Genomic DNA, 26,439 nt, shown 5'->3' with positions numbered 1-26,439 from the left:
TCCCTCCGCAGGAATGTGTTTATCTGGCGTATACTCATATACCGATGAGCTATATCTAGTGGCGGCTGGCGGCTCCAGATTTAACGTAAACTACACTTTCAATTCTCCAGTCTCGATGCGATGTGCACGCATGGGATTGAGTTCCGTATGTGGCTTATTCAGCTTTTGCTCAACCGAGTCCGTGTCACGATGCAGCGTCCCAGGAAAACTGGGTTTGATGGGGTGGGAGACTGGCACGGTGCAGAATCCATAATCATCGATTACCAGCATTAACAATTATTATCGTCATCACTCACTGCACATCATGTTCAATGAACAATCCACCTGCACATGTCACACGAGGCGGACTTTGTTGTTTCTTCACACTGGTGACACGCGCCACCACTGGTTGTATTTCAGCCCCTCCTCAAACGTAAATGGGTAAACCTCGTTAACCCTTTTAAGAGCAACAAAGCTTGACCGGATGTGGATAAACATAAGATCTGCTGAAAAAATTAACTGATAAAAGTCAGTTAGGAGCCCTGACTTTAAGCCACTATGATATGCAGCAAACTCTAAGCACACAATAGAAACGTACACGAACATTAATGAATAAACAAGAGAGAACCCTTTGAGATAAAAACAAAATAACCCTATTTTGCACACAGACTTTGCCTGAGCTTTATAGACTGTTGAACTCTCGTTGAAACAATTATTAAGGGCCAGCATCACAAACAAATGGTGTGGCCAATACCATGCCCAGCCGCCTTTGGTCGCGCTATTGTCGGTGTTAACACACCGCACCAGGTACTAATTTATGGCAACGTTGACTGCGGAGAGAGATGGGATGGCTTGAGATATCAAGCATAACTGATGTCACATACCATGGGCTGGAAATCGATCCCTGGTTGCTGGAATTGAAGATAAGTACGTGAAAAATTGCACCACCACCTACAAAAAAGGCCCCTTGTGTATCCAAGATAGCATGCTGAAGGAAAGTGCCGTTAGCGAGAGCATATATTGAAGCCAGTACGGTAAATAAAGGGGTGGTGTGGCCAGGACCATGCACAGCCACCGCTGTCTCGGATATTTGAACACAGCACCAAAGTATTCATTAAGGCTCAGTGGCCCTGGAGAAGACCCAAGATGAGTTTAGATACCACGTATAAATGATTATCCATGTCCTGCTGTAACCATTCATAAGACAATACACAAAGACAGGACCACTGCCCTGTACATCCCGCAAGGAAAAAGATCCCCCCTCACTGTGTAGGCCGCACAGGCTGTTGCCCCAACATGAGCACCCATGCAACCATGCACACACAAAGACGACGCTCGCTATGTAGAATTTTCATCTAACTTCCGTAAGATGTCGTAACGGCCGCATTTGTAGAGCGCCCGTGCCAGGATATTCACGGTGGCCTGGCGGCCCATTAGACGCCGCCATGAGTTCAGCATCTGTACGATCATCTCCTGCTGCCCGTCACGGTCATAGTCGTGAGAGATGGCCGAGATCTGGCTTTCATCCAGGCCCAGATGACGAGCACAGTGCTTCCAGTCTTTGAACAGGTTCCCCCTCAAGATGTCCACGTCCTTGTCGTCGATCTTCCGTGTCATCCCTGCACGGGTGGCAGCAATGAGCATGTAGGCAGACGTGTAAAGATTAAAACGGGATTTTAAAAAGTAACCTGTAAAAACAAAGTTTTTCACTATAAATCCTTTATATGCGTGGCATCGGTTTTATTTTATTATTCATTTCTGTTTTTCTTGAGTAAGAGTTTCATTTTTATCACATTGGTATTTTAAATTAAATATGAATTTTTTTTTCCTAAAAAGTGGAAAATTTTGGAATTTTTTTTGTCACGAAAATAAATTGTCACGCACAACGAGTCTGTGTGCAAAATGTCAGCTCGATTGGATCACGGGAAGTGGGTTAAAAAACGACCGAAAGATTTGCACGGTCGTAAGCGTGCAAGCAAGCAAGCAAGTGTACTTAATATAAAGGATTAAAAAAAAAATGCATCCAAACATACGGCGGGTAACACTGTACGTAGTCAACTGTGCTGGAAATGAAACCTGCCCTGCCAAAACTATTTTAAGAGGTTGTAAATGCTCATGGCTATATGGTAAATGGGTTCCTACTTCTAGGAGGAGTTTATAAGTCCATTTGGAGGGTATTTTGATTTTAATATTTATCCCATTTGAACCATATCATTTTATGTTTAACTGTTATATGTGCTCGCTGTCAGTCACTGATATTCAAGTTGCTTGATGTTTGCGAGGTATTATTTGATGTATATAGTTGACCCGGTACAGCATCTAGAGTTGCCCTGAGTATTAAGACACTACATAACTATAGTAAATCCTTGGATTGCGAGTAACTTGGTCTGCGAGTGTTTTGCAAGACGAGCAAAATTTTGAAATAAATTTTAATTTGATAAATGAGCAAGGTCTTGCAATACGAGTAGTACGTCTACGCTTTATCTGCCGAGCGTCACGTGATCACAACTGATATACGAGTGCTTTGGATTACAAACACGTTTCCGGAACGAATTATGCTCGCAATCCAAAGTTTTACTGTATAACAAATTATTACTTAATTACACTAGAATCATCACTCATGTGCAATCCTACACTCATCACCAACACCTACGCCATAAAGAAACCGAATGTACCTTCCAAAAAGAGTTGATCTGAAAATGGTTACCGTATTTTCCCGCATATAACCCGCGGGGTAGACCACTTTTTACAAACAAAACAAGACCCTGCGGGGTATATGGAGGTGCGGGCTATCCCAAACATATTTGACACGTGTGACATGTTATAACTCGTTTGATTTTTTCATGGTAGGACTATCCACTATGCAACACTTACCACCTTTGACTAAAGCACTGCTGAATAAACCACTCACACTAAAATTGCGCATGTTATGACGTTTTAAATTATTCGAATTGCTTGTACAATGAAACGACAATGTTTGAAGTGGGCGCACTTTGTTTACCGTAATACTTTCAGTGGCTGTAGGGGTGTGCGAAAGTTTCAGCTGAGGCTATGGTTTGCACAATGGGAAGGGCCTTAACAAGCGTCTACCAGAAGCGAATCATAATTGCCGAGTCCCTTCGGCCGCTGCTATTGGCTGAGCACTATACAGTCGCGACCATGAGCTTTGTTTCAAACTTACAGTGGCTTTGTTGCCAGAAGGCAATGGCGTTACCGTAGTGCCGCTATTGTCTGCGCAGTGCGCAATCTACCAGTGCTCAAACTGTACAGGGGTAACTAGTTGTCATATGATGAGGTCAAACGCTGGTAAGCCTAACAGTACGCTTACTTACTTATCTACCAGTTATGTTACTTAATTATTGGATATTTACTTTTGTTACTTATTTACTGTTTTAAGTTCACTCGTTTCCGGTTAGTTTGTTTTCTTTGTGCACGTTATGATTTTCATGTTAACAATTGATAGTGGAATATATTACAAATGTAAACTTTGTATTAATTTGATGAAATTAAGCTACGGTAACGACTATAAAGATATAAATGCATGCGGGGTATATGGAGGTGCGGCCTATCTGAAATTTGTTTTACACAAAACGCTATTTTTGCGGGATATATGCGTCTGCGGGTTATATGCGTATGCTGAAAATTACGGTACAAAGTGACGGAGGTGTATAAGAATTTGACACATTGCAACAGCTGACTCACAATGCACCTTACCTGCAACTCTGAAGGATTCGAGGTTGAAGTCTGGCTTAGCGCTGCGTTGTGATTCGCTGGAGGAGCCGCGCTGCGATGGCTGATACCTTGGTTTGCTTTTAGGGTTCAGATTGATCACATTATTGTTTCCAATCTGAATGTTGTCCCCATGAGCTATGTGGACTTTAAAACCTGAAACAAGAAAAAAAAACATAAAACGTAGTGAAGGAGTACCATAGTTGACTGTCCCAACCAATCTGCTCAAGAGTTGCTCAGTCATGGAACCTCTTTCTTTCTCTTCGGCTGTCCAACGGGAACAATGTTGACTGTAGAGACTGATCTCCACGCCCTGCACGGTGGTGAAGAAAAGCTGCTGTCGTGCCCCCAGCTGCCCTCTCTGTGGTCTCAAGCACGCAGGTCCAGTGGCACACACCGAGTATAACGACTGGGAGAATGCACGAATTGCCCCACAGTAGCAGCCACCAGATGGCCTTGGTGTTGCCATCCCTTGCCTCCATTGGTCGTGTTCTTCCGCATGCCAGCCAGATACCACGTCGTTGACCTACAAGTTTAATTAGCGGATTGAAAATTTTACATCAAGCGAATACACATGACAAGCAGGGGCAATGCTGACCAACTCCACAACACGAATAAATTAGGGCCTCTTACCTGAAGTGGAATTTGACAGTGCAGCTCCCAGGCTCTCCATGCCAGGAAATTGTTTCCCATTAAACGGCCAGCCGTCCATGACTTGCGATGGCAACACTCCTGTGAGTCGCCCCATCCAACAGTGTGTAGAAGCACGGAGTTTATTGGGAGGAGAAAGAAACAAAAAAAAGTTATATCGCACAAAGTAAAATGTATACACTTTCCCTACACAACAGCCTTCACATTGTACATATAAAACAGGCAATCCTTCGAACGCCCGACTTATGAACACCCGTACTTACGAACCAGCTTCCATCAAATACCAAAACAATGACATTGACTTAAAACGCGAACTCGCAATTGCAAACTCAACCGCGGAAATATTTTGTTCAGAGAAGCGATCCTTTGCAAGATGTAATGAGTCGGCCTCGCGCTGGGAGTGTTTGTGTGAAAGTGTGGGGAGCGGTAGTGTAGCGGTTAGCGCACTGCGCTACGAAAGCGGCGACCCGAGTTCGATTCTTGCTCACGGCCAACACCAATACCCGGTGCGGTGTGTAAACATCACCACCGGGGAAACAACAGAGGCCAGGCGTTGGTGTTGGCCATCCACGCCCTCGTGTGCCGTACCGGCCTTCATAAGTACTACTCGCTAACTGCACTTACTACTACAGTCTGTTAAGGATATACGTGGGTCTTTGTCTGCGACATGTGTGCGTGTGTGTGTCGGGGAGAAGCGGTAGTGCAACGGTGAGCGCGCTGTACTACCAACCTGGCGACCAAAGTTCAATTCCTGCTCAAGATAAACACCAGTGACGATTATCTGAATGGGACCTGGGCTTCCCCTAGGTTGACTCAGCCTCAAATGAGTACCTGGTGTGGTGTGTAAACATCGCCACTGGGGAGACAAAGGCAGCCGGGCTTGGCACTGGCCACTCACCCCCTCGTGTGCCGTGCAGGCATTCATAGGCTATGCTCGGTAACAGCATTTGCTCCTACATTCTGATAAGGCTACACAGGGGATCGTTGTTGTTGGGGTGTCTTTTTATCTGTGTGCTCACGTGTGTGTGCAATTGTGGTGACTCATTGCCCCCCCCCTTCCGACTACAAGCTAGTATAAAAACTCGAGCTAAGTTAAAATAAATCAGTAATTTTTTCTATTGACGTTATCTTAGTTTTATTTACTATAGAGTATTTTTTCGAAAATGTAACAATGCATCCATAACACTGACCGTATGGGCATTTAAATACAGCGCATTGTTGTTCCGACTTACGAACCGGTCTCAAGAACGAATTTGGTTCGTAACCCGAGGATTGCTCGTATATTACAGACAACAATGTTAGGCTCGCCATGAGAGGTCTCTCCTTATAATTTCGTCTTATTTTGGCTCCTCACTTCAACGGAGATGTAATTTTTATAAAAACATTCTTTACAGCAGTTTAACACGTAGGCTTTCGCGACCAATATTATCCCGAATAGGTTTTTTTTGGGGTTAGAGCACATAGAAATGAACGTGTCGTTAAATCCGCTACCCACCCGACAACCAATTAGTAAGGTTTGTCACGTAAACAGAACGTGCCAATTCGTTACTCATGTAGCACACCGGTGTGTTGGAGCGTAAACTCACAATTGGAGAATAAACCCACAATTGTGAATGTTGTGGGTTTACGCTCCAATACACCGGTGTGCTGAACTAGTAACGTATTGGCATATTTTGTTTACGTAACAAACCTTACTAATTGGCTGTGTCGGGAGTTGGCGGGTTTAACGACACATTTATATTTACGTGATCTAACCCAGAAAAAAAAACCTTTATTCGGGATATTGGTCACGAAAGCTTCGGTGTTAAACTGCTGTAAATGGTGTTCTACAAAAATTACATCTCAGTGGCGGTGAGGAACCAAAATAAAACAAAATTAGCAGGAGAGACCTCCTGCTATTATGGACCAGAAACAGCAATCGGATTCATATCCAAAATTAAGCAAGTGACATACATTTCGAGTTTCAAGTTGATTTTGTTTAACCGTGTGAGAACTCACCCGATGGCATGGGGTGCTGCGCCCTGGGCTCTGGATACGTAGCCCTCCCTGCGGGTGGCTGCCCGGAGTACCGTCCACTCGGGACGGCCGCCCCCTTCTGACTTGCCGGACCGCCCGCAATATTGACCTCTGGCAGCGGAGCAAAGGATTTTGTGCTCGACAGCGAGGAGGGCGGATCGCGGTGGCGTGGCGAATCCTCCGAGTGCAGAGACCCATCATGAAAAAAATGCCGCTCCTGATACGTGCTTGACGAGGGCTGCACCCCACACGCATGCGGTGAGGTGCGAAGCGCCTCGGAATTTCCACGACCCGATGACGTGGCTTCCGGCGCCTGATACTCCACAGGCACGGCCCTCGTTCTGCGAGGTTCTTCTGCATCCTCGGAAGGCATGTTTGATACCCTCCTGTTCATGACGTAAGCGAGGTCTTGGTCCCTGTTTACGAGAAGATGTTGGTTCATGGAAATATTTTTTTCATGGTAGTCTCCTTCATCTTGGAGTTTTGTCAATGTGTGTTCATCTTCAGATAAGCAGGAAATCCTAAAATAGAAGCAAATCCATTTGTAAAATGCGCTCGGTACTCATTTCAGAATAAATTGTGTTGGGAGAGACCAGGGTTAGGTACAAGGTCAGTTTCAACATATGGGTGAGTAACACCTTCAATTGTCAATAATTTCGTTCATGAAATTTCTGTGTTTGCTGACAATGACAAACTGATGAGCATTTGGCCTACTCTTGTGTGTTGGCCAGATGCCTATATATGTATAAATTACGTACCATCAGCCAAGACTAATAAATATGAATGTAATCATTCATTAAAATCTATCCTTTTTTTCCCACGTGCCTCAAACTGCGTACATGATAAATCAATTACTCCGATTATATGCTATGGATTCATGAAAACCTTACAACCACTTTAGCTTATATGACTTGCACCATATTGTCGGGTGATCTCAAAACAAATTCATTACACCGAGGTCAGGGGAAAGCAAGGTGATGAATTGCTACATCTCCATTAATGAGCACAGCGTTGTGCTCATGTTGTGGCTAAATCTCAGCCTTGGCACCCAACAATAAACGTGAATGGGTTTTATTTGGGTTGCCACGATAATCTTTCGCGATACCAAAATATTAACTTTCCTGCGATGATGATTTTCGCTCAAATTTTATCATGTTGTGAATGTGGTTCATATGTTGATGCATTTAAAATGCAGATATTGCTCAACGATGCTTAAAGGTAATTATAATGAAGTTCATACAACATAAGCTTGCCATAAGTCTTACAATAATATCAATTTCACAAAAGCGTATAACCAAGCATGCTGTTAGAAAACGATGGTGTCATGCAACCACCACGCTGCTAATTACTCAGGAAAACAATATACAAAGTACTAATTAGTTCCACCATTGGAACCTCCTTTGCCAGTAGCAAAATATGATAATTGGTTTTTTACCCTTTTATCTGGCAACAAAACTGACACCTTCTTTACAAGGAGTCGTTTGCATTGACCACAATACCTGCGGTCGGAATGCAAACAAAAAACACAACTCTGATAATGTATGCACTGTCCTTGAAATTGATTGGTCCACACCCGAGACAGCTTTTCTTAAAGCCTAGTCTCAGAGTTGTGTTTTTTGTTTGCATTCCGACCGCAGGTATTGTGGTCAATGCAAACATGACTCCTTGTAAAAAAAGGTGTCAGTTTTGTTGCCAGCTAAAAGGGTAAAAAAACAATAATTATACTAATTAGTTGTTTTTTTACTAAATCATGTACTTTATAGTTACTTCATGAATATTGTCAGGAAACAAAATGACGATCAAGCAATGTTTTGTAAAACTGACGATACGTTTTCTGTCGTCCTTACGTTGAGACATCATAGCACCGCCACAATGTGACAGGCAACCCTTTGAGGTTTATATCAAGCATAAGCGAGCGAGCCAAGGGCTCCACTCACCGCGGCTCTTCATTCTCCATAGGTTTCGTGCCGCAGTCTGTGACGAGGAGGCTGTCGTCGGCCACGAGCGTCTTGGGATCAAAGTCCTGGAGGCTCCTGTTGCTAGAGGCACTGCCTAAAAGCTCGTCTGTCAAACGCGCAAAGTCCCGAGACACAAGGGCGCACATTTAGCCGCAGAGTTTTTTCCCCAGCTGTCGGGGGGGGGGGGGGGGCAAGTGTGTACACGAATGGGGGTTTCGTTTCATCAATCAGTGGCCAGTGGCATGCACCGAGACTTGGGAGAAATGCTATCTTAGGATTCTGTACCCGGTACAAACTGCCACTTGGCCAATAAGTAAATTCAGCAAGACCATGGGTCTTTTAAACAGCGGTCAAGCCCACCGAGATAAAGCATCATCCCATTTTACTGGAGAATGGGGAGAGAAAACGAAATCAAATTACCTTAGTTTATGCAAAATAAAAAAACTGGGAAAAGTAAGCAACTGCTGAAATTTCTGAATTGACATTAACTAGCAAAGTGACAGTTAAACACAAACATCCTTTCACAGTCATGGTGGAAGCGATGATGGCCACAAAAACGCCCAAATAAAAAATAAACAGTGACCGCTTATTTCTGGACATGTTCACTAACCACTGAACATTCATAAAAGCACATCACCATACTTTCCGCTTAATCGTTTAAAAGATTTGGCACACAAATCACAAGCGTGCCGTCAGCTCACCGGACTGCGACTTGAATGAAGATTGTGGTGGAATGTCATGGTGCTGGTCTAACATCTTCGGCTCCACCCCCTGAAAAAGGACACAGAGGATATGGGGTGTGTCCTGCTGCCACCTATCGACTCAGATTACCTTTCACATCAAACAAGCTACACCATGTATACCGACTGTGTATAAGCGACCCGCCAACTCTCTAAGCGAGCCACATTAGCACAGATATCAAAGCCTCCTAACGTCTCATCGTAATTAACCAAGGGCGGGCCAAGCCAAGCTCCTGGAGAACACCACTCATCAGGGCTCACAAGTCCAGCAGCCAGACCTGACAGACACTGGCCTAAGTGCTGCTAAGGGGGCTCATAAAAAGGATGGTTAGTTACAACCAATTGCATGGGAGGCCCTGAAGAGGATGGCTTGGCCAATGGGAGACGAAGAGCTAAATGCCTGTAATCAAAGACTGTTTGATCTTGATTTGAAGCTTTCATTACTGCAGGAATCCATACTCTTTGGTTCTTTCTTTCGGTAAAGTAAAAGATTTCATATTAACAGGTTGAATTTCTCGTGCCAACGTGGTCACCTCCGGACGCCGACCTCTACGTCGCGGTGGCTCTGCGATCTCACATTAACACGCTAATCTCTCACATTAACACGCTAATCTCTCACATTAACATCACTAGCCCCGCCCACTTCATTTATGACCCTAGGACTACACCCTATAAAACAGTCTGCATTCAGCAGCTTTTCCCCTCTTTCCTCCCGATGGCGATCGCTTGTGTTGTGATCGAAACGTCGTAGTTTTTTGTTTATTTAATATTTATCATTGTTATTAATTTGCACTTATCGACCTGACTTTTACCGAAAGACCCAAAGAATACGTAAAACACAGCAAGGGTTTTAAAAAGTCACGTGTTATAGTTGAAAAAAATATATACGGGAGCATATGTTGTCATGCCGTTATTCCTAATTGTAAAGCAGCGTTGGTCATTACATGGATGGCGATTCACGGGTGGATCACAATAGATTTGTTTATGTATCTCAGCACAAATCAAAACAACTAGTGACATACGCAAACTATTATTTTGCACGAAGCCCATTGCAAATACAAATCTCAGAACTACAAATAAATACGTAAAAAAATACTTCTACCCATAGATGATGCTGACACATGGTCTATTCGCGTAAAGGTGTCGTTAAACCCGCCACCACCCGACACAGGCAATTAGTAAGGTTTGTCACGTAAATATAACATGCAAATTCGTTACTAGTACAGCACACCGGTGGCCAAATCTGAGCAAATCTGGCCGTCGCCTGATAAAGCTAGTTGTAATTACTGGCGAAACGTCGTACTCAGATTGTAAATGTTTTGGATTTACTCTCCAATACTGTGCTGTACTAGTGTAATAAATCACTTAGACGACGATCTCGGACTTGTGTCTTCTTTATTGATTTCTTTGTTGGCTGGACAGCTCAACGTTCCCTTTCCAGTAACCACTGCACATTCCCTGCTGCGCGGCGTATGTTGGCCTTGTCCCGCACACGGCTCGCTCGCGCTTCCCCGCTTCTGCGCACCGCTGGTTGACGGTGCGCTAAGAGGCAGCCCTGGATCGCCATGTGGCCGCTGGCATTCCAAGGCGCGAGACATGGTCTCGCTTCCAGACTTCCCACAGTGACCACGAACCTCTTACTGCTATTTTCGATTTAAAGCTTTCGTGACTGCAGGGATTAATCTTCTTGGTTCTTTCGGTAAAGTCACGTAGAAGGGAAGTAATAAAATAATAAAAATAAAACATAATAAAATAATTCTCACGACGTTTCGGCCACAACGCAAGCAGCCGTCCTCAGGTGAATTATTTTGTCAAGGCGCCCTTCCCCCCTTCCAACCCAGCTTAAATAGACGCTCCAAGCGTGGTGGTGTTTCATTCAGACGCTGTCTCCCCGACAGACCTGGTCTTCACCTGAGGACGGCTGCTTGCGTTGTGGCAGAAACGTCGTGAGAATTATTTTATTATGTTTTATTTTTATTATTTTATCTCTTCCTGCTTCCCCTTATCAGCCCTCGACGCGGAGCTAAGCCCCGCCTCTAGCCACGCCCCGCATTTAGCCACGCCCCTTCTAGAACCTTCCCGATGGTTCCCTACGAGCACCCTTGAGCTCCGCTCTTGAACTCTGGCCCAGACACCCTCACTCCACCTGATTGGCTAATACAGCGGAGCCTATCCAGCCGATCGGCGACCGACGGTGTGCTCTCTTATTGCACTAGTAACGAATTGGCATGTTCTATTTACGTGAGAAACCTTACGAATCGCCTGTGTCGGGTGGTGGCGGGTTTAACAACACATTTATATTTAAGCGATCTAACCCAAAAATATATATATTATGGATATTGGTTGCGAGAGCCTACGTGTTAAACATTGTCTATTGTTTCTTACAGGGTTAAAGCAGGGTAAATATATTGGTCATAGCTTTCTGGAAGATCGTAGAGCCCATTGAAATGGACCAAGATGGGTCACAGTGCTTAGTGTATTGGCCACCACTGTTGTAAGGGATGAAAACCGAGCCATGTAAGTCATGTAAGAAAGTGAAAGAGATTTGTACGTCGATAGACCAAACATATACTGCACCAGGGGAAGGATGAGGGTCATGGTGATGATAACGATGAAGAGCGCCAGTCACATGTGATAAGAGAATGTTTGAACATCTTTGTAAACAATTATTAATTTCTTACCAGCAGCATTTGCATTTTTGTCACGGCAGCAGGTATCTCTTCTTTATAACTATTATAAAGAGGTTCAACATCTTTTTTGCAATCTGCAAAAACAAAGGAAATAATATTCGATAAAAGCATGCACTCATCGCTTATTAATCTGAAAAGTTACCTATTACAAGGTGAAGTGTTTATTTGTTTTATTAAAGAGATGACGTTAATCCGTGGTCATCTCAACCTTTGGTCTATGGGGCTTGATCAACATGCCTGGAAAATGAATGAATTTGATGGCAAAAACACAACCATTTAAACCGTGCTGCAAAATGCATGAAATATTTCTGGGAGGTTTGTTGTTCGAGTAAGCCCACGACGTTTATTTTACATTTTGGCCAACTTATTTACTTGTGTCCAGCCAACGTGGTTAAATGATCAAAAACGGACAGACGTATTTGTGACCGACATTGGAAACTACGCCTGTCTTTGGGCTGAGGGCACGTTGTACGTATTTTATTAATTCATTTCCAGAGAACACAATATCCCAACACTCACATCTTAATTAGCGCACGATAAGTTCCGAAAAGTATTATTTTAGTTTAGTTTTTTTCGGGAACATTTACAGCACACCCCACATTCCAGCTCAAATCTGTGTCCACCTTAAAGAGGTTTTACCACACACTGTTTCATTTCAAAAAGCTAGGCCTTTCACCATCTTGAGATGAAACCAGTGATGAGGCCTACAGATCAAGTCACCTGAGAAACTCGGCCGTTTTTCAGGGAGCTGGTTCCAGCACGACCTCATTAGTTTGATCATACAGTAAGGGGAATGGGGCGGTATCAGATCCATGTCAGGCCGTTGGTTTTTCTCGGTGCAATTCTTCAGCACGTTGTAAGTAGTTTGATCCCCACATTGCAAATCTGCAAGAGAAACGGGTGGCTTTTGTTAAAAAAACGTCTCCATGTTTAATTCAGCATACACTATAGAGTTCAGCTCTGTAAGTGGCCCCAAGTCAGGGGTGCAAATTCCATATTCCTATGGTGGGGAACAGGCTGTCCAGAGGACAACCATTCTGAACTCTCCACAAAGTGGTACTCACTTCATCGATCCCAGAGGGTTAATGGGTCGAGTCGATCCTGGACGAAGATTTGAACTCGTAATGGCTGTTTGCGAGTCAAGCGGTCTGACCACCATGGCCACATTTCAAACAGCACCGTGTAACTGTGATGCACTTTAGCTGCTCAAAGAAATCCCGAAAGACAAAATGCGTGTGGGTAATGACTGCATTTACGTTCGTACGGCTCCCTTTGGGTGATGATGACCCAGGTGAGGATTGCGAAGCTGTAGACGTCGGTCTTCTCGTTTGCACGAAGGTTGACGTTGTTGAACCTTTCTGGGGCCATGTACGCCGTCGTGCCCATTCCCAGCTTCTTCTTTTTCTCACCAGAGACACTGCTTCTCCTGGTCTGCTCTTCTTTGCCAAGTCGTGACCAGGTTTTACATATGGACACTCCAAAATCCGCTATCTGTAGACACAAAGGACATTTTTAAACATCTAATTATTCATTTTAAATGTCCCCCCCTCCCCGCCCCCATTTATATCCTGACTGTACTATAGAATGGAAGCAGATCTCACAAAACAACCACTGAGATTTCTTCACATGACCTCTGTTCCACACAGTAAAAGGCAGCACCTACCAACCCACTCTACCACTGAGTGTAATGTTCATTGCATGCCAATTCAAACAGATTTTTACATTTGCAGAGCCGGAAATGTTCCAAATAACATGTAAAGCCAATTAGAATGCAATGTATTTTCTTTTTTTTAATACAATAACAGTAGGCAGTGAAGCCAGCAGAATTCCTGGCTCCATTGTTTTTATCCCATAGCTTATTTGTCAATCACACATTGCAGCGGATACTCATTTCATAAATTATTTTGACCTCATGGAGGCTCACACCCAACGGGCTTGGATGGCACACGCTTACTTTTGCATGGAAATCGCCATTCACCAACACATTTTCAGGCTTGAGATCCTGGTGAATAATCTTTTGGCTGTGTACGTACAGCATGCCCTCAATCACGTCCAGCACGATCCGAGCACGTAGGCACCATGGAACGTTTTCCTTCTGGCAACAAAAACAGTGCCAGAAATAAAGTTTCTATAGAAAACACCGAAAATGCTAAATCCAGGTCATAGCTTTAATATTTATCATAGCTTTACTATTTACTTTGATAATACTGTGGGATCCTGAAACAAGTGTACTTTAGAACGAGACTGAGTGAGGAGAGTCTGTAGTGCTGCCGCTCACGGACTCCGTCTGTAAACCAACGTTTGTTTCTTTAGTTAATAAAAACACATTTGTACAGCATACTGCACTGAAAGAAACTTATCAGGCATACCCCTTTATGCAGAAAGTCCAACAAATTTCCATGGCACATGTACTCCAAAACGAGGGAGTAGTTATCCTCTTGTAGAATGACGCCAAACAGCTCAACAATGCATGGGTTTTTCAGCTTCCGCAAGATCTTAGCCTCATCCTTGAGGCTCTCCAATTGCCTGTCGAGCACATCATTATTATTGTCATCAGCATTATACAAATGATCATAAATGATCAACCTTTGTATGCCCCTGCCATCTACATAATTCCATTCCATCACCGTTTTGTAAGCAATGTCAAGCAACTTGAGCGAGCTACTATACACATATAAATTAGATTAGATAAAGCTTACCCCACCTTTATTAACCTTCAATCACTAGTGTGTTGAAGCATGGTCAAATAACCCCCACGACTCACACGGTGTGGAGAGGCGCTCTTGTATATCTTCATGTATCTATCAATTCAAATGTCTATTACCAGTCTCACTCCACAGCCCTATCACCATAATGCACGTGAGATGAATCAGACACCCATTTGCAGTCAAAACAGAACGAACAGATGAAACACCACTTACATATACTGGCTGGATGACCCCATTCCGCTGAACACCTGCTTGATGGCCACAATCCCGAAATGCGGGTGTGTACACTTATGCACTTCGCCATACCGCCCTGAGCCCAACGATTTTTTCTTTACAAAGTCCTTAGGGTCCAGAAGAAACTCGCCAGCCTCCTCCATGGTGAGTCATCAAAAGACCACCTGAAAAAAAACAGCAAAGTGGCCATGCAAGTTAAATTGTTAGGTGTCACGCAGTTGTGGCCTACATCTGGGCCCGCTTAATAATGACACTAACCCTGCGCACTTTTCTTTTTTTGCCACACACCGATTTTCAAAGCAAAAATCGCGTCGGTATATTCAAAAAATGTTACGCTGTACTGATTAGCTCTGAAAACTGGTATGTTGTAAAAGGGGCTTAAACATGGGCGACCTTGTGCTTAAATCGGTAGTTAGAAACGTATGCCACTTTTGGCAGATTTATTTACTTGGCTGACATTCACCAATAACAAACTGGCAAAACACAACACCTTTGTCAATAATATTTGACACATGATATGAAGGAAATAAAAAAAAACTGTCTAGTGTCATAGATTTAACTAAATCATTCATGTAAAATCGAGTTAAACAAAGGTTTACAACACTGGAAATTATAACCCAACTCAAGGGCCCTTTGTAATTAAAATCAATTTACTCCAGACTATTTAACTAATCTCCTCATATAAAACGCCAAAAAGTCTACTTCTCATTCCGTTGCTAATTATAACCGACCTCAATTTTACACCATGAAATGGTTTGTATCACTGATTCGATCAAACCCTTCATATAAAGAACGATTTCTAAAAAAGCTAAATATAACCCACCTCAAGCATTCTATATTTCAAGCATTCATGACTGCAAGGATTCATACTCTTAGATTTTTTCGGTAAAGTCACGTAGGTAAAAAAATAAAATAATAAATGAAAATAACTCAATTCAATCACGACGTTTCGGAGGCAACACAAGTCTCCGTCTTCAGGTGGGACCGTGACAGCTAAATTTACTGTATCAAGTGAAGAGAAATCCAAGAGACAAGATCTTAAATACTATCGGCCATAATCCTTGTGGAGGTGGTCCACTTGGACCTTCCCTTCTAGCCCCCCACCCTCCCAGTCCCTGACTACCACATTTAGATAAGCTCCTCCCCCCTCCCCTTAACCAGTATTTACGATCTTGTCTCTTGGATTGCACCTCACTTGATACAGTAAATTTAGCTGTGACAGTCCCACCTGAGGACGAGACTTGTGTTGCCTCCGAAACGTCGTGATTTCATTGAGTTATTTATTATTATTTTATTATTATTTTACCTACGTGACTTTACCTAAAAAACCTAAGACCACCTCAAGCAGATTAGTTGATACTGTTTATGTCAAAACCATTCCATTAAACTCATCTGTATTAGCTCCCATCAAAACATTCTTCTTAAAAAAAACCTAAGGACTGCCGATAATTCACTCAAATAAAGATTTTGACTTGTTCCTGGATTTGTCGATCGTGCCGTTGCCCTTTGTGACCAAAGGTGACGCCACTGATGGTATCATGACTTGTCTGTTGCCTCAACGGTTGTGAAGATCAATACGTGAGTTTCAGTACTTTATTTTCTATCGAGGTTTCACTTGTAGTTTGACGTTGGAAGAAAGGTTGCCTTGTTGACTTGCTGTCATGCAGGCGAATGATTAATGTGGAGAGTTGTATTGGTCTCAAACTTCTTCACAAAGAACAGATTACAGGATTACACAATTTATGATATCTGCTAAGTAAAGGCCTTCCAAACACTGTGCCATGGGGGTTATTTGACCATACTACACTATTATTTTTAGCCCCCCCCCCTTCCAATACGTCATCATGCGCACCAACAGGGACTTGCGCACAAACACGTCCACGTCTACGTGCACCTCATGCTCTCTTTTAGCCCCCCCCTCCCGATACGTTCCATTCATTGGCTACCACATTCTGATAAGCCCCCCCCTCTCCTCCCCCTTAATTTTAAATTAAGAACTTGCATCTTGGAATCCCTGCCTCACTTGATACAGCAAATCTGGCTGTGACGGTCCCACCTGATGACGGAGACTTGTGTTGCCTCCGAAACGTCGTGATTTATTATTATTTTATTTTTTATTAATTTTAATTTAATTTTTTTCCTACGTGAATTTACCGAAAAAACTAAGAGTATGAATCCTTGCAGTCACAAAAGCTTCAAATCTAGAACTATACACTATTCTAGTCAATCCGCATTGGTGAATATGGTATCGAGGACCATTTCACATGCCACTAACCACCGTTAGCCACGGCCTCGATTCGAGCTCAGGTTTCTGGGTTCAGTGCCATGCACTAACCACCACGCCACTGCTCCCCGTCTTGGGAGTATTTACTAACGAAAAATACTTATTCGCCTATGGTCAAATCACCCAGAATGTGCCCAAGATCTCGGCAACGAAGGAAAGTTTAGCCGGGATTGAGCTTATATGGGCAACGACCAGGCTGAGTCGATCTACAACGGGTGTTCTAAGCTGCAGTGGCGCTACATTGTCAACAGATGGCAGTGCAGGGGAAAAAAATGTGTACAGTATTCTATTTATATGCTCCACCAGAATTGTACCGCTCCTTCACCAAACGGTACAGACTAGAATATCGAAGTTCATTACCGTATGGTCATGTAGCCCCGTGGCATGCATAAGTGTGGGGAGGGCCTCATCCAGCAGTATATTGACAAAAAGGCCTGTCTGTATGCGTAGAATACCAATTTAACAGACTAAACTCACACTCTGGTTCTTTCGGTAAAGTCACGTAGGTATGCATTGCGGCTGTTTGTCAGTTTTCTTTGACCGAATTCGAACAACAAATAAATGCATCTTATTGTGGTTATTTCGGTTGCTTACTCCTGGACTAAAAGCCAAAGGTGGGGGGGGGGCGTTGTTGAAGCATCTCTGAATACAAGGCCCAACCAGGAAGTTGTAGATCGATTCAGCAGCTAAGAATATAACAATGTCACACACACGCATACAACAAAAGAGCCCCCGTATAGCCTTAACATGTTGGGGCAAGTGCTTTTAGCGAGCACATATTAAGGCCGGAACGGTACACGAGGGGGTGGGTGGCCAGCACCACGCCCGACCGCCTTTGTCTCCCCTAGCGACGATTTCGAGTTGGAGAAAGCATGGAACAATTCCCATCCTGTATAAAGAGAGGACATGCAGTAAAGGTTGCTCCATATATATTGCTACGAGAGTGCTTTACAGTAAAAAGATGCTCTTATTTCTCAACAGTTGATAGATTTATTTGTTTTTGTAAAAGCGACGGCTCCTTATCTTGCAGAGGAACATTTAACGTTTTAAAGGATGAGTAAGTGCGCGGTACTGAGATTGTCGAAAGACGCGTAAACGCTTTGAAAGTCAACGCTTCGATGATTGACAACTGCATATCTTAATGTGTGCATGTATCGGCTCACGAATACAACGAAGTGTTACTCAAGTCTAGGGGGAAATTCCCAGCGGTGTCTAGATCGGAAAAACACACCTCCCTCTTCCCCAAACATCGTCTATTGTACCAACGACCATACGTCAACTGGATTAGATTCATATTCTTGGTTCTTTCGGTAAAGTCACGGAGAAGGGAAATAATAAAATAATAAAAATATTAAACAATAAGATTCTCACGACGTTTCGACTGCAACACAAGCAAACGTCATCAGGTGTGACATCCACAGCAAGAAAATTTGGATTAGATTCGTATAACACGTAGGCTTTCGCGACAAATATCATCCACAAGAGGTTTTTTGTTTGGGTTATATCGCGTAAATGTATAAATGTGTCGTTAAACCCGCCACCACCCGACACAGCCAACTAGTAAGGGTTGTCACGTAAACAACGTGGCCAATTCGTCACTAGTACAGTACTAGTGTATAATGTAGTGTATAGTAGTGTAGTTTATAGTAGTGTAGTGTATAGTAGTGTAGTGTATAGTGTAGTGTCTAGTAGTGTATAGTCGTGTATCGTGTAGTGTATAGTAGTGTAGTGTATAGTAATGTAGTGTATAGTAATGTAGTGTATAGTGTAGTGTATAGTAGTGTAGTGTATAGTAATGTAGTGTATAGTAGTGTAGTGTATAGTGTAGTGTATAGTAGTGTAGTGTATAGTAGTGTATCGTGTAGTGTATAGTGTAGTATACTAGTACAGCATCACCAGTGTGTTGGAGAGCCAAGCCACACCATTTACAATCCGAGCACGACGTTTCGCCAGTAATTACAACCACCTTCATCAGGCGACAGCCAGATTTGTGTACAAGTCCACCGGTTTCGTTCTTCACACACAGGCGTCGATGTGGTGACCACACTTCTAGCACACAACGTGTGCGCATTATGCGAGCCCTTTGACCTTGTCCTTCCTATTGTGTGTACTAAAACGACCGTAGCAACAGTAACCCCTATTGAACTAACAACTTTAAGACGTGAGATTGCGTAGTGAACTTTACACAGTAAACGCCAATTATCAGATTTTGCGGTGAGATGGCTGCGATTTCAAGAGGCGCTCATCGAACTGTGGACTGAGCGTGGCTGACGATGCCCCCTCGTGTTATCCGAGGAATCTTAAGATGATCTTTCTGACCCAAGACGATACTCCTGGTTTGGAACAAACATTATTTAGCGATTGGCTACACGTGTACCTGGAGAAGGGGAGGGAGGGGGGGGGAATCCCACCAACATTCTATTCTTGTTGCATGGCAATGTTATTATTTATATTTGTTTATTATTACGGGTGGTGGTCGTGGTATACGCAGAAGTGGTCACGAAGTTTTATTTAAGCTCAAGTAGAACCCAGGGGGGTTGGGGGAGGAATAAAAAAAACTAAAACGGCGATGGCCAAGGAAGGCCTCCCCTCACGTAAAGCCTCCCCAACATCTCACGATCCTCTCTCACCGGCCATGTCTCGACTAACCGCATCCATCTCAACCTAAACCTGTCACCATCACGATCACAATCATCTTCACAGTCAACATTCGTCATTCGTCATGCTCAATCCACTGCTGGATGAAGGCCTCGCTCCCTCCTCCGCCTCCACCGCCGCCGTCATCCCTCGCGATCAAAAACTGCGAGGAATTTGGCGCCAACGTCTCAGGGCACTCACCCACGTCCTCGTTACGTACCCGAGGCGAAGACGGCCGTTTCGCTACTCCAGCAGTGGATAGAACATGGCTTGCTTCTTCTCGCTGCTGCTTCTCGCTGCTTGACAACAACGACGATGACGGCGGTCGCGTTCTTAACTCTCGACGGCGGTTGAGGAAGTAAGTCGGGTGACGTCATCTCGCAGTGACGTCATCCCGCCGTGACGTCGAAGATGGGAAATCCCCAATATCCAGAAAGAGAATGGGCATCATGTCGTCATCATCATCATCAGCGTCTGTTCTAGATTTGAAGCTTTCGTGACTGCAAGGATTCATAACTCTTAGGTTTTTTTTCGGTAAAGTCACGTAGGTAAAAATAAAAAATAAAATGTAAAATAACAATAATAATAATTTAAATTAATCAATTAAATCACGACGTTTTTACACCTGATGAAGGAAGCTTGTTGATTTAAAGCTTTCGTGACTGCAGGGATTCAAAATAAGATATTTTATTATTTCCCTTCTACGTGACTTTACCGAAAGAACCAAGAATAAGGAAGCTTGTGTTGCCTCCAAAACGTCGTGATTTAATTGATTGATTTTCATTTCTTATTATTTTATATTTTATTTATTAAAAAAATTACCAACGTGACTTTACCGAAAAAATCTAAGAGTATCATCAGCATCATCAGCAGCCCCCAGAACTGGATGAAGGGGAACACTCACTAAGGGGCCGTCCAAATGACGTCACGCGATTTTGGACGATTTTTTTACCCCCCCCTCTTCGTCACACGGCGTCACAAAAAGTCAGACCCCCCCGCCCCCTCAAATATGACGTCACAAAGCTCTGCCCCCCCCCCCACCAAATAAAACATGCTTCAAATCGCTTTAAACTATTGTCATTGTAGTGCGTATTTAATGTGGCGCTGCACTCTGACGTTGTAGGAGAAAACATTTATTTCAAAGTCTATTTAATTAAGTAGAACGTGTTGTCTATATCTATTAAAAGTTGCGCATTTTGATGTGACGTCACATTTCTCAACACCCCCCCCCCCCCCTTATCAGACATCGTCACAAATGTCTGACCCCCCCCCCCCAGGTGCGTGACGTCATTTATGGGCGGCCCCTTCTGTTACGTTTTAGAGAATTAAATGGGGGGGGAGGAGTTACAATACGTCTGGACCACGTTGTTACAGTATCAGTGCTTCTTGTGCGTTACGGTGGCTAGGAGATGTTAACTACCTCGCCTGGTATGCAGGAGGTCGTGAGTCCGATCCCGACCCCAACGCCCGCTGTATATTTGGAGTTTGAATGTCTCTCCCTCCCCGTGGTCGCGAGGATTTTCCCGGGTCCTCCGATTTTCCCCTCCACATTTCTAAGCTGCTATAAATTGTTACGTGATAAGCCACTTCGTTGAGCTATCATTTTCGATGGCCAGGTAGTTTCTGAAAAAAAGAGCTATATAACTCAGTGGGACCTTACCTGGTACAATAGAAAGTTTCGTTTAGTGTCTGCCCAGTCAAAAGTTGTAAATAAAGCTCATTACACGTTTGCATTGTAACTACCAACACACACGGATGACGTCATCCACGGTGAACAGAGCTCGTCTTACACGGCGGTAACACTCGTCCCAATAATAGCAATGGTAACGTGTCGCCACGTGTCCCTTCACCTGCACTCACCCCCGTGTAGCCTTGACGCTCCTCCTGTTGTGGAGTGACTCATGCAGCCAGCTATGGCTACAGAGTTTTGGTGGTACATGTTGTTTATGTCGTTTATTGTGAAATTTCGGTCACAGTTCCTATGATCACAGTTACATTGCTTTTATGCCTTTATTTTGGTGATTTCGAAAACGGTTTTTGGTTTGGCCATGTTTGTTTGTTGTAGTACGGAGTTAGAATGATGGCTTTAATCTAACTTGTCTTGTGGTTGTTGTTTGACTTGCATCCCACTCGCTGTGAGTTGACCGTGAGCGGGAATCGAACCCGGATCGCCAAGTTCGCAGCGCACTGCACTACCCCTCCCCATACACTCACCTGACACCACTCGCACTCACCAGATACAACCGAAACTCCTCCTTACACTCACCGCTCGACATATTTACCACTCACCTAACACCGCATATCAAACACTGACTCCCCACTCACCGCTCGCCCGCTCCCTTGACACTCGCCTGACACTTGACAATCACCTGATTAATTTCAGGTTTCTAGCCATTCAAGGGCATCATCAATGCAACGTGACTCCATCCCAGTCACCAAACAAAGCACTTGCGGGTGTTAATTTTGATGTAAGTCGGCTGTTATCGGACCTTGCATGTCCCAAAAAAAGGAGTGCCATCGTGACCCTTCCAGAAGAAGCTTCCAAGTTGATTTTCATTTTAATCGAGCGGTTAGAATTATGGATCCAAGTTGCGTTGGCTGTGATGATGCGATAGAAAAGTGTATGATTGCCTTCGCTTAGGAACCTGGATTAAAAGGTGGAGCAGACAAGGATCCTACTTGTGTTATTTTTTTTATTTTTGGCACGCTTCGAAAGTTCCACTTGTCGCAGATTATTCAATAAACATATTCTTTGGTTCTTGCGGAAAAGTCACGTAGATTTATAAAATAATAATAAAAGTAAAAAAAGAACCAAAGAATATGAATTCCTACAGTCACGACAATTTTAAGTCAAAATTTAATGAACAAGTTTCAGTGATCGGTACAACCACAGACATGCGCCTCCTGAATGTTATGCAATCCAAATTAATTATATCCATTTATAACTATCGCCACAATTCAGTTGTCACCACATTGCAGCTTCATAATTTGATCAATTGATAAACTGCACGTTGGAACAGCAGCAACGCAGTGCTGTTCCAACGTGCAGTTGTTTATCAATGAATATATCCCGCCATCGAATCGCAAAAAATATATACATAACAATTCGAGCAAAATTAGACGTAGGATACGGACAATGGTTTATTTTCTGTGCTTATTTTAACACCTAGGTGTATTGTATTCGAGGGTGCAGCAGGTCCAATACGAGAGGGGATTCTGGGGGTGGGGCCTGCACCACCAAACGTCGATTTGGCACCACCCAAATTCAGTCTCCTTAGCGATACATCACCGCGTCCATAGTATGTATTTATACTGCAGGAGGGATACAACGAGATATACAGCTCTTTTTGACAGATGTCCAGAAAAGAGAGGCTAAGAACATCGCAGTAACAAACAATACAAACACACGATAGGAGTACGAAGTGCAGGAAAGGTAAAAAAAAATCACCCAAATATATATTTCTGTAAAACTAAATTGTTTATCTTACCAGGTAAAGCCCACTGAGATGTTCACTTATATTTTAAGAAGCGACCTGTCCACTGCTACGGTGAGCCCCCCCCCCCCCCACACAAACAACAGCTCAACTGCCCCCCAATCCGAGAATATCTGGAGCCAGGCTTGGGTTGCAGTCATAGTACAGAATTACAAAAGCAAGAGTTAAAAAGTGTAGAAAACAGATTCCTGACCTCAGATGTTATCACAATTTACAATTTCAATGAGGGCACCAGCACTCGAGGACTCTGTCCATTGCCTGTCATAGAGTCCCTTACCACCCTCGACACCACAGTTGACCGCGCACAATGCTCAAAAACGCATGTATGTCGAATTTCTGTTGCACCATACGTAGCCACCAGTGCTAATCGAAGGTGCGGGTAAGGACCACAAACCAACACACAAAACGCAGTTCGAAAGAAATTAGTTTCAAATCTAGATTTAAAAGCGCATAGTTCCAGTGGGTTCCTAACACGAGGAGAGCGTTCCAGACGGCTGCAGAAGCGCATTTGAAAGCGCGCGATGCAGTGACCGTCTTTGTTCGATGGCCAGCCAGAAGCTGCTGCGAGTTCGCATGATGGTTTATGCTCTTTGACAAGATCACCACGGTATTGTGGTTCATTTGTGCCAAACACTTTGTGTGTTAACGAGTGCGACCTGATAATGTATTTGCTTGGCAACCGGAAACCAATGCAGCTCGGCGAACACTGGACGGACATGGTCAGATCTTGCAGCACCCGTCACGTGCCAGACAACTGTGTACACCATGCAGCTTGGTACGTAATGTTTTTTTTTTGCCAGACGTCCCGTAGTGAGATGCAATAATAGAGCCTTGTCGATACTTCGCTACACGCCGTGTTGGCTATGTCACGACTCAATAGTGGAGAAATGTGTAGTAGAGCCCTGATATGAAAATTGCATGACTTTACTATATTTTGCACGTGATGATCAAACGACATTCTGATCGAGTATCGTGCCACGACCGTCAGGGCCTGATCCTCTCACAATTTGTTTTTGCCCGACAGAAACCACAAACATTACAATCTGTCCAAAATGGTTCTACGTTTGAGAGCACCATCCATCAGAACGTCAAGCCGGCTTGACCTGTTTATTGCTACAACCAGTTGGCCGCCGGTACCTTGCAATGTTCATTGAAGTCACCTTCAGCTTAAAATAGATTGGCAAAAACACTGCGGGTGTATTCACCACTACCCGCGTCCCACTTGATTCACGGTGGACATTAACGGCCCCGTGACGCAATTCGAAGAGGAGCAAGCCATTGTCGTCAACGTGATGGTCCAATTTTTGTTTAAAAAATTACTCGCCAATTACTTTTTTGGGAAACAATGAGATTGTCGTCCGCAACTACAAAAAAAACTAAAGCAGGAGTCTCCTTAAAACAAGCCTTGAGACTCGATTGAGGCTTTCCTGGGTAAATAGAATCTAATAAAATCCCAGCTACGGTGCATATTTATGGCCAGTGATATCTGGAACAGTTCCAGCTTCACAAACCCACACGAACCAACGTGGCAAGGTATGGCCAAGCAACCCCGATGGACCGACGCAGCGTGGTGAGGCCTTCAATCCAGCAGTGGTATGATAAAGAACGGTGACAATGACGACCCAAATGAGACCCGGAAAGTCGAAATAGGTCCAGACTTGCTGCACGATATTGGAACGGGAAAAGCGACAGGCTGACACAAACCTGGAGAAACAATGGATGTCTTTGCTGTTACCGAAATGTGTATGTCACCAGCAGTTAAGGACAACAGCAGGATTTGATCACAGTACTTATTTATTAAAAATGCGCGCATCACCTATAGAGTATACAGTATTTAATTAGCCTGTGCCTCTCTCGGTAGCATCTATTGGAACACACTTTAAACCACACACTGTGACCAGAGGCGCTCTCCCCACCCATCCCACACTCATCCAGCCGCAACGTGCCCACCGTTACAGCTCGGTCAAAACGCGCTGCAGAGGGGCCAAACTTTTGGAATTAACAATGTTCTCACTAACATTGGTCCAGTGTCAAGTCAAAGCGGTGTGGGCACCCTGGCGCGCAACATGTTTGCATACAAGTCCATGCGGGGGGGGGGGGGCTTAAAAAATGCAAGTGGTGAAACACGCAAGTGATTATTGACGTTAAGACGTTTTCAGAATCATCGCCGGCAGCACGTGGCACTCGCACACAACGCTTTCCGTACGAGCTGCATAGCTACATACATAACGACGGCAAGCATGACTGACGGCAGTGGCTTAACAATGGCCCACAGCGGTCCGACAATGTCGGTTTCGTGTCGCAAAGGGGCTCGGGGCGTGTCAATGACAACCAAAGCAGCTCGTACTACTCTTGCAATGGCGCGCCAATATGGCCAATTCATGAGCTGTGTAGCCGGTTGTAAAAAAATAAACGTTGGCCAACTGGCTCAGTCCCGTCCATGTGTCGACCTATCTTGTCGACACCCCCCACCCCGTCAAACAAAAAGTTGGCCAAACTCTCGCGGTAGAATCGTCATCTCGTATCAAACCTCTCGCTGTAAAAATCACAACCACACCGCATCACCGTTCAATCGTGCCGAGCCATTGCAATCATTCAGGCACACAAACTAAGGGGGGAGGGGATGTTCTTAGAAATACAGGAAAAATAAGGGACTCGCACGAAATTCCGATGGTTCAAAAACGTAAGACAGCAAAAGTAGGGACTACAAAAAAATCCAGCCACGTCCCAGGACAGCAAGACCTCTGTTAGGTTGGGGAACATGAGGGGGACGAGCAACCACGCACTCATTAAACAGATGATCAATGAAAAACACAGCCACCGACGATTTTGCCCACCTTCATTCGATCTCATAAATAAAAGGGGATATTATTTCCCACATCCAAAACGTGCATCTTTGCGAACACAAGGCATCGTTTCTTCATAGGCAAGCACACACACACACATCCCAGAGACACGAGCAAACGGGGGTCAATACGCATGAATACCTGAAGGTTATTAATCCAGACTGAAAAAAATCGAAAAAACAGCCCCCCCCCCCCCTCCGTGCAATTTTGCAGCGACGGCCAGTCTTGTATCCACCCCGAATTTGTCCAACTTGAGATCAAAATTTGCGACCGTTGCGAGTGACCAAGAGACCCAGCAGATGAAACCCGCTCAAACTCTCTCGACCCGCCAAAAGGCAAATGTAGAAAAAACGCTTTCTGCGACCAGCGACAGATTGCCACAAAACTGCGCCTCGTCAATCGGGGGGGGGGGGTGGGGGAGCATCACAAAAAAATTGCAATGAGAAACCCCCACCGAAAATAACATACAACAC

The 26,439-nt window shown here is 44.1% G+C and overlaps 1 protein-coding gene across 1 annotated transcript; it reads right to left on the bottom strand.

The window, feature by feature from the left end:
• Positions 1 to 359: 359 nt before the first annotated feature.
• Positions 360 to 20,011, bottom strand: LOC144723268 (receptor-interacting serine/threonine-protein kinase 1-like). Its single transcript, XM_078601864.1, has 13 exons — positions 19,847 to 20,011; positions 14,685 to 14,869; positions 14,133 to 14,289; positions 13,718 to 13,858; positions 13,020 to 13,254; positions 12,484 to 12,648; positions 11,755 to 11,837; positions 9,035 to 9,104; positions 8,313 to 8,439; positions 6,358 to 6,896; positions 4,342 to 4,440; positions 3,694 to 3,864; positions 360 to 1,598 (listed from the first exon to the last, which is right to left on the bottom strand). The coding sequence occupies exons 2-13, from the start codon at positions 14,846 to 14,848 to the stop codon at positions 1,318 to 1,320; spliced, it is 2,232 nt and encodes a 743-aa protein (XP_078457990.1). The 5' UTR covers positions 14,849 to 14,869; positions 19,847 to 20,011; the 3' UTR covers positions 360 to 1,317.
• Positions 20,012 to 26,439: the final 6,428 nt, after the last annotated feature.

This window comes from Lampetra planeri, chromosome 17 (assembly GCF_965212315.1).
Source record: "Lampetra planeri chromosome 17, kcLamPlan1.2.h2, whole genome shotgun sequence".
Classification (NCBI taxonomy): domain Eukaryota; kingdom Metazoa; phylum Chordata; class Hyperoartia; order Petromyzontiformes; family Petromyzontidae; genus Lampetra; species Lampetra planeri.
The sequence above is the reverse complement of the archived record's forward strand: the minus strand, read 5'-3'. Positions and strand labels throughout refer to the sequence as shown.

What these genes read in the sequence shown, in the direction of transcription:
- LOC144723268 (XM_078601864.1), bottom strand. Translation starts at nt 14,848, where the DNA reads ATGGAGGAGGCTGGCGAGTTTCTTCTGGACCCTAAGGACTTTGTAAAG. An exon ending in TTCATTCAAGTCGCAGTCCG is followed by an intron (nt 8,440 to 9,034) that starts GTGAGCTGACGG and finishes CGCGTTTGACAG; the next exon opens with ACGAGCTTTTAGGCAGTGCC. An exon ending in ATGGAGAATGAAGAGCCGCG is followed by an intron (nt 6,897 to 8,312) that starts GTGAGTGGAGCC and finishes CTTCTATTTTAG; the next exon opens with GATTTCCTGCTTATCTGAAG.